This window comes from Hemiscyllium ocellatum, chromosome 11, assembly GCF_020745735.1.
Source record: "Hemiscyllium ocellatum isolate sHemOce1 chromosome 11, sHemOce1.pat.X.cur, whole genome shotgun sequence".
NCBI lineage: Eukaryota > Metazoa > Chordata > Chondrichthyes > Orectolobiformes > Hemiscylliidae > Hemiscyllium > Hemiscyllium ocellatum.
This window is the reverse complement of record NC_083411.1, coordinates 66,389,092-66,401,815: the sequence shown is the minus strand read 5'-3', so window position 1 is coordinate 66,401,815 and position 12,724 is coordinate 66,389,092. Positions and strand designations below refer to the sequence as shown.

Genomic DNA, 12,724 nt, shown 5'->3' with positions numbered 1-12,724 from the left:
CTTTACATAACTCACACTTATCCTAGTACTGTTAATTTCTGATCCAGATTATCATTTCAAAAAACTTTCCCACCACCAAAGTCAAACTGGCTCTCCATTAGGGAACATTGTTCTCATCCCTTTTTGTGATGATCAAGGGCTGTTCTGGATTTTGGTTTTGGAAACTAAGCAGGCAGATTCAAGAAGTATCAGCAGGAAAGTACTTCCATAATAGTGACCACGATTTCACTAAACTGGTCTGGAAATTGATCAAAGGCATATACCAAGGGTAAAAATTTTTAATTTGGAGAAAAAATTTTTAGTGAATTCTTCTATATTTAGTGAAGTATTAATTTTCTGAATTGTTTTATCTGTTTATTTCCTTGAGAAACTGAATGAACTAACCAGGGATTAATTGTCTCGAGATTCAAAGCTTTTGTAATTCTCAGATATTCAATTACCATAAAATTGACTTTTTCAAATGAGCTCAACAAGGGACTAAATTGAATTTTTTCTGAAGATGCAATTTCTAACTTGTGGGGATGGCAATAATTTCATCATTGCCTGTTTAAATCAGATTCTTCACATCACTGGAACTCAGTACCTGTTCCTCATGTGTCATCACTAGTCAGGTATATAAAGGTGCATTGGTAACATGTAATAAGTGAATATAAAATAAACACCAGAATATATTTTAATTATTCATCATTCTTAAGTATGTTTGAAAATGTGTTCAAATATATTTTGGATTTCATTTAATTTGTTGTATGGGGTAAATGAAGCAAGTGTAAACCTGATTGTCATCTGTCAGACCTACCTGCTTCAGTTTCACTGAATTTGATGTCACCTGAACCTCCAGATGAGTAACCTTTTCATCTGCAACGAAAAATTCGTCAGGGGAGGATCCAGAATCGGATAGTGAGGACCTCACCGTAAAGTCCCCATCAATAGCAGGTGGTAACTCAGTGAGCAGGCCATGACTTGTCAAATTCCAAGAATTGTCCCCTTCTGCATAAACTGCGTCCTCGTTCCTGGGGCACTGGTTGCAAACTTCTGCAGTGCATGGGTTCTCAACTTTGCCTGAGGTCAGGATAAGATCAAACCACCTTTGTAAAACGTGCAATAGCATTTAGAAAGGGTCCGGGTAGAGGCTAAGGAGTCTGCTGAAGTGTTTCAAAACTGTCAATTTCAATTCCATGGTACAGTGCTTCTTTGTAACTGCTCACCATCACTCTCTTTCATGTTAGAATCTTTGTCATCATCTTCGAAATCTCCCCATGTGAGTGTGGAGCTGAAGTCTCCGTTTGCAGTTCGTCCATAGAGTCAGCAGAACAGCATCTATCACAAAAGTCTCCTCCCTGACTTGTGCTTCATCATTCTAGATCAACCCATCCCCGGTGCTGCAACTGGTCTCTTCCTGGATATTCTCCCGAAAGCAGTCACTGTACTGTAGCCTCACTTTCCGAGTTCTCAATGTCCTCATTTTCTTCAGTCAGAGGCCCTGAGGATAATCCATTTTCTCATTTGTGGTTATCTAATAGATTGAATGTCTGATGATGACTCTGAATCACTTAATACTTGGGCTTCGTCACCTGCACAGTATAAAAAGTTACATCTAAGATCAGATGAAGGAACCATCTAATATTTTGTTAAAAACTGAATTCTGGCCATCTTAAAATGCCTCCTGGAATTAGGAATGGGCAATAACTGACATCCCTTAATGAATTACAAAAATTATAAAAACTTCAATGGTTAACTTTCTATCTCTTCCTTTCTGTTTAAGTTATTTATTTTGCTTGAAAATGTTTGTTTGGATAAGTTTTCTTCACGAAAACAGATATTCCTGTCTGCAAGGAGTTAGTTGAAGGAAATACCTGGGGTGGAGCCTTTAACTGTTAAAGTTTCAAATTGAAGTCAGACCAATAGTACGTGTTCATTCAGCTTCAGGACACCACTCAAATACAGTGCCAGGCTATTAATCATGATTAAAAAGGAAAAGTAGTAACCTTTTACCAGTAAGTAAAATTTGATATCCTATTTCTTGATCAATATTTCTGATTGAGACATTCCTTGAATAAGCTTTCAACACTTTCTTGATCCTACAGATACATATGATAAAATGTAAGTTCCTACAATCTGGAATTTTAACAAGACCTATCAGCAACTGAAACTCACCTAACTGGCATAAAGTCAGAGTGAGCAATGCCAATGGAAAATGTGAGTTGTGTCTCAACTGTGATTCACTCATCTCTCTCAGATCACTGCTACTGATATCATTCTGAGAGGGAAACGTGTTTAAACTGACATGAGTTTATTTTCTATCATAACTTCATTGCAAAGAGTCACTGTCTGAAAGTGATGCCAATAATCACAAACCTCGCTAGTGCTCCACAGAACTGATCAGTCTAATGGAAGGATTGTCTTGGACATGAAAATTGTTACCATCCCTTAGGTACAACACCCACAGGAGCTGAACAGTCCGTTAACCTCGATTTCTAATAATCTGCTCACATCTCAAAGGGTCTGAGAGAAGAGTCCTCCTGTCCTTTACACTGTGTTTTTTCATACATTAATTCATGTGATTGAGGGCATTGCTGGATGACCAACATTTATTGCCCATCCCCAATTGCCCTTGAGAGGATGGTGGGTGAGCTGCCTTTATCTTTACTGACTGTGTGGATGATATGTCATAGCAGGAAATGTACACTGAGAAAAGGAACTGAGCCTTTACATCCAGGAAATTGACTGAACGGAAAGCGAAGAGAAGAGGTAGGGCTTTATGACTATGTAAGTCCATACTACTTGGGGACAGATGTGAGTCACTTGGACAATAAAATCTTCTCTGCCAATCAATACAACCATAATTAATCTATTTGTGCTTTAAATTCCATTTCCCCACTCCATGTGATAACCTTTCATTCTCCTGCTTCACAAATATTTATAAGGCAAAATACTTTTGCCTTAAAAGGATTTAATGACCGCAGCCCCCAACAACCATCTGAAAGAAAAACACTCCTGAAGATTAGATTACTTGTAGTGTGGAAACAGGCCCTTTGGTCCAACAACGACCCGCCGAAGCGCAACCCACCCATACCCCTACATTTACCCGTTACCTAACACTACGGGCAATTTAGCATGGCCAATTCACCTGACCCGCACATCTTTGGACTGTGGGAGGAAACCAAAGCACCCGGAGGAAACCCACGCAGACACGGGGAGAACGTGCAAACTCCACACATTCAGTCGCCTGAGTCGGGAATTGAACCCAGGTCTCAGGCGCTGTGAGACAGCAGTGCTAACCACTGTGCCACCGTGCCGCCCACTCATCTCTGCTCTAAAAGATTGTATTCTTTTAAAAACTGTGACCTCTAATTTTTGATTCACCCACAAGAGGACAGGCCATTTCCATTTCCAACTTGTCAAGGATTGCACTTCTAAACTCCAAAGGAAACAAGGCAGTCTGCCCAACCTTTTCTCATAAGACAACTTGCACATTCCAGGTATCAATCTCAGAAAGCTCCTCTGAACTGTTTTAAAAACATTTATGGTCTTCCTTAATTGAGAAGACCAAAACTACATGAAATATTAGAGCTGTACTGTCATCAATTCCCTGGATAATTGAAGCAAAATACCTTTATGTTTACATTCCATTAGCCTTCATAATTATGTGCTGCACATGCAAACTAACATTTTGTGAATCATGCACTATCACATATAGATTAGACTTACAGTGTGGAAACAGGCCCTTCGGCCCAACAAGTCCACACCGACCCGCCGAAGCGCAACCCCACCCATACCCCTACATTTACCCTTACCTAACACTACGGCAATTTAGCTTGGCCAATTCACCTGACCCGCACATCTTTGTGACTGTGGGAGGAAACCGAGCACCCGGAGGAAACCCACGCAGACACGGGAGAACGTGCAAACTCCACACAGTCAGTCGCCTGAGTCGGGAATTGAACCCGGGTCTACAGGTGCTGTGAGGCAGCAGTGCTAACCACTGTGCCCACCGTGCCGCCCACTAGAGATATAGATATCTCTGCTCCTTGAAATGGTGCAGTTGTTCTTACTTTAAGTAATACTCTGCTTTATTTTTATTCTGCTTGCAAACTAAATAATTTTTTCCACATTATACTACATTGGCCTAACTTTTGGGCAGGGGAAAAAACAATGACTGCAGATGCTGGAAACCAGATTCTAGATTAGAGTGGTGCTGGAAAAGCACAGCAGTTCAGGCGGCATCTGAGGAGCAGGAAAATCGATGTTTCGAGCAAAAGCCCTTCATCAGGCTTTTGCTCGAAACGTCGATTTTCCTGCTCCTCGATGCTGCCTGAACTGCTGTGATTTTCCAGCACCACTCCAATCTAGAATCTAATTTTTGGGCGCTCATTCAATTGATTGACACCCATCTGAAAGCTCCTTATGTCCTCTTCACAACATACTTCCTCGCCCATCTTGAGTCATCTGCAAGTTTAGCTGCCATGGCTTTCCTCCCCATATCTAAATCATTGTTCTCAATGCTGAGGCCCCCAACACAGATTCTTCTGGGACTCATCATCCTGCCAATCAGAAAGAGAGCGTTTTCAAACACATTCTCTCTTTCTGTCAGCCAGTCAATCTTCTAGATATTTTTAATTAACCTGCTCAGTGATGTTATTACACATCTCTGGAGCAGATGTGACTTGAACCCAGCCAATCTTCTATCAATTCAAATATGTTAATATTTGGGTCCTATTTGGTGCAATAATCTTTTATGTGGCACATTAAATCCCACTGAAAACTCAAGTATAGTATCTCTACAGGTTCCATTATCCAAAGCATAGGCTAACACTTCAAAGATTGACATAATTGATTAAGCACGATTTCCCTTTCACAGAATAATGCTGATTCTTCCCAAATAGATAGAGTTGCGTCCAGCTATAAGCTCCTCAATAATGATTCTAACACCTACCCTGTGACAAGTCAATTGTTTCCTCTTTCCCTCCCTTCTTGAATAATGACATAACATTTGCTACACTTCAGTCCAATAGAACCTTATCCAAATCTATGAAACTTTGGAAAATCACATCAATGCTTCGACTTTCACATTGGTCCCTCTGTTTAAGGACCCAGGATGAAGTCCAAATGGGCCTGAAAGCCTGTCAGCCCAGAGGTCTACCTGTTGGCTTCATCACACTTCCCTCTTAATTGTAATTTCACCAGGTTTCTCTCTCCCTTTGATTTACAGCTATTACTAGAGTGTTTTTGTATTTTCTATAGTGAAGACAGAAGCAAATATTTGTTTAATTCAACTGCCATTTATTTATTATATATTAATTTCTCCCCATTCTCACTATCAGGAGGACCACTCACCTTACTTAATCTTTTCCTTTCTAAATACTAGTAAAAACACATTATCTGTTCTTCCTTTTCTAGTTAGCATCCTCTCATACTCTAATTTCTTTCCCTTGATTCATCTTTTTGTCATTCTGTGCCATTCCTTATCTTCTGTCCAATATCTGATCTGCTAATCATATTATACTTCTTCCTTAATCTCAGTACCTTCCTTAAATTCTTAAGTTGGCCATAGATGGTTTGTTCTTCCTTTGCAACTTCTTTTTTACAGTAGGAATATATTTACTCTTAAATATACTTATTTTGAAATATCCCTTAAATATCTAACCTTTACTTCTATATCAGTCTGTTCCTGAACTTAGTGTCCCAGTTCATCTTAGGTGTGCAGTTTTCGAGCATACATAATTGCCCTTTTTAAATTATAAAATATTAGTCTCAGACCCACTCATCTCCCTTTAAAACTGGATAGGAGATTCAATCTACCTAGAGATGCCTTTCTCTGTGGCCAATAATTAATCTTGTCACGTTGCACTACACCAAGTCTGGTACAACAGACCAAGATGCCAGGAGAAACCCCTTCCCTTTTTTCCAAATAGTAGACAGAATTATCTAAGCTTTCCCAAGTCTTAATGTTCAGCATCCAGTCAGTGAGAGTCTTCAAGTGTTACTTGAAACTGCAACTTTCACACAGGATGTAAAGGTTGCCACTTAATAAAAGCTGACATTAACCAAGGATTCAATCAGTATTCAGAACATCCTTGTCGGATTTGGAATGTTAACAAATGGCAGAGAAAACATAGTTCTGCCTGGGGGTAGTGACAATAGAAACAAAATTCACATTTGGAAGTTTGCTTTCAAAGATCAAAGAAAACTTACAGCCCAGGAACAGGCCCTTCGGCCCTCTAAGCCTGAGCCGATCCAAATCCACTGTCTAAATCTATCGCCCAATTCCTAAGCATCTATATCCCTCTGCTCCCCACCTACTCATACATCTGTCCAGATGCACCTTAAATTAATCTATCGTGCCTGTCTACTACCTCTGCATTCCAGGCATCTATCACTCTCTGTGTTTCTTGGGCAAAAGTATGGCAGGAATAAAACTGGGATTCTTATTTTAAAAAGAAACGACTAATGTATTACCTTCTTCAGTTGTCTGACTTTGATAGTTGCCAGGCCAGATGAATATGGAGTCTGTTGAGTTCACATATAGCCTATGATATCCAGCAATCAAATACACAAGGTCTTTAGCATGACGAGTTTCCAGTACCAACGTCAGAGACTGTAAATAAAAACAGAGTCAGTAATTAAACTTTTCCACTAACAGACCTAACCTGAAAATGATATCAGCTCACTCATTTTAAAGATTTTGCTCAGCATTAGCTTCCTTGAATTTGCTGGGTGCAGTGTCTTCCCTCATTTGTTTTCCTTCATCTATAGCATGAAAATGTTGTACAATGCTGAAATTGCGAGTTGATAAGTGAGGGCAACAGGGAATCTGAGATCTGGGCAAATACTGGATAAAACAATCTATTTCTTTAACCACGAAATTCAAGGATTGAGAAAGAAGCAGGGACAATAGAGCAGGCAGGTGAATGAGGCAAATTGGGCTCAGAAAGAGAAACAAAGAATAAGAAAAATTGTTTGGATACAGACAAAAAAAAGAGAAAGGAGAAGTGAAAGCAAATGTAAAACGTTGCAAATTTCTAACATTTATTACAATTTGGAATAATATCTGGGGTTTGATTTATTCCTCATCTGAATGGGAGAGGTGGATTGTATTATGAAAACCTAAACTTCATCATTAAAAATGTCTTGGTGTTGTCAAGTACTAACTATTGCCAACTTCCCGAACGGAAACTTTGCATTTATATAGCATATTTCAGAGCCACTAGACATCACTTTACAAACACAGATTACTTTTCAGATACAGTCACTGTTCCAATGTAGGAGTGGGATGAGTTCAATTAATCATTAATATTTAAATGCAACAATTTCTTATAACTTTCAGGCAAACATGTCACAGAAAAATGGGGCGCATTCAAGAAGGAAATATGGAGAGTACAGGGCCACCGTGTTCCAATAAAAGAAGGGGTGGGACCATTAAATCCTGTGAGCACTGGATATCTAAGGATACACAGCAATGGATTTAGAGAATAAAGAGATACTTATGGCAGATATCCAGGACTGAAAACAGCTGAAATCCTAGAGGAGTGCTGAATGTTCAAGAGGGAACTTAAAATGGAGAATAGGAGACCAGAATTGGTGACATGAAGGGATACTAACAATTAAAATAGAAGGAAATCCTAAACTGGTTTACACTTAGAGTAAAAGAGTTGTGCCATTGGGACCACAGAGTAAGGCAGGGAGTCAGAGGATGTAGGTAGGATTCCAAAAGAATATTTTCAGACAGTACTCACTTGTGAAATGGACAATATGCATACAGAAATCAGGGAGAAGGTCTGTGATACAATTAAATAAATTATCATTGACAGAGAGAGCTCTGAGTGGTCTGGCTTAGAATTCGATAAATGTCCAGGGCTGGATGAAGTATATTCCAGGTTGGTGAGTGAGGCAAGGGGCGAAATCAGGGACGTTGCAATAATTTTCTATACCTGTCTGGCCCAGGAGAAGAGTCAGAGGACTTGAGGACAGCCAATGTAGTACTGTTATTCAAAAAGGAGCAAAGGATAAACCAGGAGCTAGAAGCCAGTCAGTCTAACCTCGTGCTGGAGAAATTGCTTGAATGATTCAGAGGAACAGAATTAATTTGTAATTGGAGAGGCAGGAATTATGACTCGAAGAGCCTGCCTTCCACTGATCTGCAGTGGCCTAGTCACTGCTGCCTTTGGAAATTACTCCGGTGTCAGCAGATTAGTGTCACTGGCATTCTGGGAAAACAGGCAAGATGGGCTGGCAGACAGGCAGAAATCCCACCTTTCCTTGGTAAATGTCCTTAGTACCTCCTCCCTTTCCTTCACTTCACTTTCTGGGCTTGATCAGATTGGCCTGGCCTGGCTGGACATATGCAGAGACCTCCCTAGCTCAGGGCCGAGTTAAATTGCAGTCAGGTCTATTGATGTTGGGATCATGGACGTGCCAGTGCGGCTACGTACTAAAGCCATCTGCTGTCTGATTGACAGTGAGCAAAGGTAAGAGTCACCCGCAAGTAACTTCATTGCAAAACATTAGCAAACTGAGGATAGGAATAATTGCTGAACAAATGTTACTGCAGCACAGGTCACAGCAGCAAGGATTTGACCAGACAACACCCGTATCAGAAAATGTACTAAGTCCTTGTTCAAGCAAGCAGTTAGCATCAATAGCCTTTACCTTCACATCCACCAGGTAGATGTTCACCACGCTGATCTTCTCATACTCAAAGGTCAATTCCAACTTCTGGATGCTGTTGAAGTCTGTTAACTGGTTTATAATATTGAGTTTGCTGTTAACAACTTCGCTGATACCATATTTGGCTCCGACCAACAATGTGATAAATGATTCGCTGTCCTGCAGTTGAAGAAGTTGCATTTCATTAGAAACTTATTAAAGATGACAAAAAAGACTAGTTTAAAAAAATGAGCCAGTTTCTGTTTCTCCCTACGTACCAGAAGGGTTGCGTTAAAGGTTTTCCCTCCATATGCTCGAAGATCACTCAGTATGTTCAGGTAATTCAGCCGGACTTGTGCTGTGGATATCAGTTGCTTCAAACAGAATGAGTGTATTTTAATATACTGGCATGAAAAGTTATTTTAATGAAAAGATGTCCCCAACAGCGTTGCACATGTGGCAACATTGATCAAAAATGGTCAAAGACTTTCAATGGAAAATAATGGGAATCCCGCCTGGAATTTTCCAACTAGTGATTCAGTACAATGACAGAAAACACCTATCAGCAAATCAGGTTATGCATTGGCAGCAGGTGTGGCCCTGTGGTTACCTCCTCTTTAAACTCAATCTTGCATGTTTATAAAGACCCTACAATAACTCTCTCCTTCAATGCATATACCATGATTTTCAGCATTTCCTTCCCAGACATAATTATAGTTCTAAATTTTCAGATGTCTATTTAATTTGCCATCTTCACATTTTGATTCCATGACTTCATTATTTAACAAATTAATCCAGTTGAGTTTATTACCATAAAACAACAAGGCACACTTCCTCTGGTTTGAAAGAAATTAATGGAAAATCCATGTGATGAATACATTTTATCTTTTATCTTTGCTGCATGGATTTAAATAACTGCTTTACAAAAAAAAAAGAGTTTTAATATCAAATAATCGATGTATATTCATGAAGCTCAATTTATCAAAGATATTCTTTATATTGTGAACAATTGGTTTTCCTCCCTAAAATGTAATGTCCTGAACGTCTGCAGTTAACGCTGGGGATCACAAAGTGGCTGATAGATAATGATGAGCAATTTCAGGGGCTGATCAACTTTAATCTTTCATACACAAAAATATTGAAATGCTTAACTGGGCTTACAATATGAGAAGCTTTAATTAAAACTTATGACCTAATTATAAAATATGCAGCTTTGAAACTGCATTTCCCAAAAAAGCAATTTTGTTTAAAGCACTCTTTACAAACAAGCTTCAACTTAATAGTGCTGGTTACAGTGGAATTTCCTACATCACTTCACAGCTGAGTAGGAGGATGTCTAAAGAGAGGCAGAAGCAGTGGAGGAAAATACACAACTGAAGTCTCTTATTGAGGAATACAGCAGCAGAAAAGGCAAACACATGATGAGGTTAAAAGGATATGGACTTGTAGGTCAAGGAGGAAAAGTTTCCTAGAGATGTATGAGACCATAGAGGGATTGTAAAAGTGTTATTCAAATGCAGTATATGGATAAAAAAATCGAAGGGTGCTTCAAGATAAAGGATAATTCTGCACTGGTGCTAAGATTAACTTGAAGCACTTAGGATGAGAGGCACTTTACAGGCACGCATTAATGATTGGCTGACTGATAGAGGAGGTGATAGTCTAGTGCTGTTATTGCTGTTTTGTTAATCCAGAGACCCAGATAATGCCCTGTGAACTGTTTGAATCCTGCCATGGAAAATGGTGAATTTTTAATTCAATAAATATCTGGAATTAAAGAGTCTAGTGATGATCATAAATCTATTGCCAATTGTTGGGAAACCTTCATTAATGTTCTTCAGGGACAAAGTTGCCATCCTTTGATTGAGATGTGAGATATTCCACAAAGAGAATTAAACAAAATTCCATGGTAAGTACAGTAGTGGCCAATATTTACCACTCAGCCAACATTTTATCAAGGTACCTCGGTTAGTTATCGTGTTGTTGTTTGTGGGAGCCTGTCTTGTGGAAATTGTTTGCTAGGATTCCTGTCCTATGACAATGACAACATTTCAAAACAGGGTCACTTGGTCTGAAGTATTTGTGACTTCTTTTGTGAAAAAGAATATTGTTAGGTACACGTCTTTCATTCCTTTAAATAGGCCTCAATGACCTTGGGTTAAGGGATAAAAGTTCAGATTTTGCCCTTCAGATGATGGCCATTTACTCAGGCTGGATTTAAGGTGGAGACAAATGGAGAAAATAGCGAGTTTAAAAAGAATTGTGATCCTTGGACACAATGAAGCTTAATTTCAATACAGTGCAGAACAGGCCCTTGATGAAGCTTGATTACAAGAGGGGCAGACCAGTATGTGTCATCTGCCGGTTTTATGGGTTTTTTTCTCTGGGTATGACAGGGCTTCATTGTGATGCCCTCTACAGTTGAATACAGCAACCATTCACGACCAGGTTCCCATATGAGGAAAGGCCACTTGGACAAATCACCAAGGAATGAATAATGGCAACAAAACCAAACACTCGGAATGAGCTAACAGCATCAGGAGATGGAAACATAGAAAGCAGCAAAAGTTTGTTTTCTCCTCCTTTAATACTTCACAAATACAGATTTGATCTGGAATGTCACTCAGACACATATTTAAGAGGCTTTAATAAGTAACAAATAAATATTTCACTGATTCTTAGAAGGCAAAGAACATTCACACTTTACACCGCCCTGCTTTAGCAACAGTATTAAAGTGTAAAGGGAAGTATTTTCCCTTCAATATAAAACTAGAAACTTTTGTACTTGGGATAATAACTTCTTCACATGTTCCTACATGTTTCAATGAAGTCACCTCTGACTCATCTAAACTCCTATACAGGTCCAGTTTAGTAAAGCCCCGCACCAATCACAATGCATTAATATCCTTCCATACATATGGTGATCAGTATTGTACACAGTGCAGTAAAAAGATTCCATAATCGTAATGTGTAAATAAATGATAATTATTTTGCTTGTTCTCTTAATTGAGAGCTATCGATTCTCTTGGACACAAGAAGAACACAAGTCTTTGAAATACTCCTGTGCTCTTGGATCAGTGGTTAGCACTGCTGCCTCACAGTGCCAGGGACCTGGAATCAATTCCAGCCTCGGGGCACTGTCCGTCTGGTGTTTGCATGTTCCCCCGTGTCTGCACGAGTTTCCTCCAGTTGACTCCCACAATCTAAAGATGTGCAGGTTAGGTACATTGGCCACGCTAAATTGACTATATTATTCAGGGATGTGTAGGTTAGGTGCATTAATCAGGTGTACACATAGAGTCGTGGATAGGGGAATGGGTCAGGATGGGTTACACTTCGGAGGGACAGTGTGGACTTGTTGGGCCAAATGGCCTGTTTCCACACTGGAGGGATTCTATTCTATGAAATCTCCGGAGAGCAGGAAGGGACCTTGGTTTAATGACTCATTCAACAGATGGCACCTTAAGCACTTCAGCATGCCCTCATTACTGCACTGCAACATCAACCAAGTTACTTGTTCTCAAGTCTCCAGAATTGGACCTGATCCACAATGTTTTGACCAAACGGCAAGTGCGCTACACATTGAGTCATGGCTTATGCAACAGCACACCTTTATAAAACAGCAAAACGACCAAGAAAGCTGTAAATCTGAAATAGATACCTGAAAAAGTTGGAAATATTCAGCAAGTCGGGCAGCATGATTGGAGGGAGGAAAACAGTTAACATGGGGAATGCTTTGTCAGAACTGAGAGCACTTTGGGATGTAACAGTATTTAAACAAGGCATAAAAAACCTCAAGGGTACGTGCAGAAAGAGCATCTGTGATTGCGTTGAAAGCAGTAAAGATTGATATTTTTAAAAAACTCACTTTTACCTTTGGATAGCCAGTTATAAAGAATTACCTTTTGTCCTGGTGCAATCAAGCTATGATTGTTCTTAAGGTGATAGTTAATGGCCTTTCTGATATCTTTCTCTTTCATGTTGTCAAGTACAGTTGATGAGACAAAATTCTCAATTCCCCAATCCCTGAAAATAATAAGGTTGCATTTAAAACTATTTCACCCCAATCATAGAATTGTAC

General features: G+C 39.5%; 1 protein-coding gene across 1 annotated transcript in view; it reads right to left on the bottom strand.

Moving 5' to 3' along the window:
- Positions 1-12,724, bottom strand: part of LOC132820048 (uncharacterized) — a 172,105-nt gene that overhangs the window by 137,876 nt on the left and 21,505 nt on the right. Inside the window, exons 8-12 of the mRNA XM_060831967.1 lie at positions 12,546-12,669; positions 8,922-9,017; positions 8,647-8,823; positions 6,457-6,595; positions 797-855 (exon numbers count right to left, since the gene is read on the bottom strand). Coding sequence (XP_060687950.1) covers positions 797-855; positions 6,457-6,595; positions 8,647-8,823; positions 8,922-9,017; positions 12,546-12,669 — 595 coding nt within the window. The remainder of the gene's footprint in view (positions 1-796; positions 856-6,456; positions 6,596-8,646; positions 8,824-8,921; positions 9,018-12,545; positions 12,670-12,724) is intronic.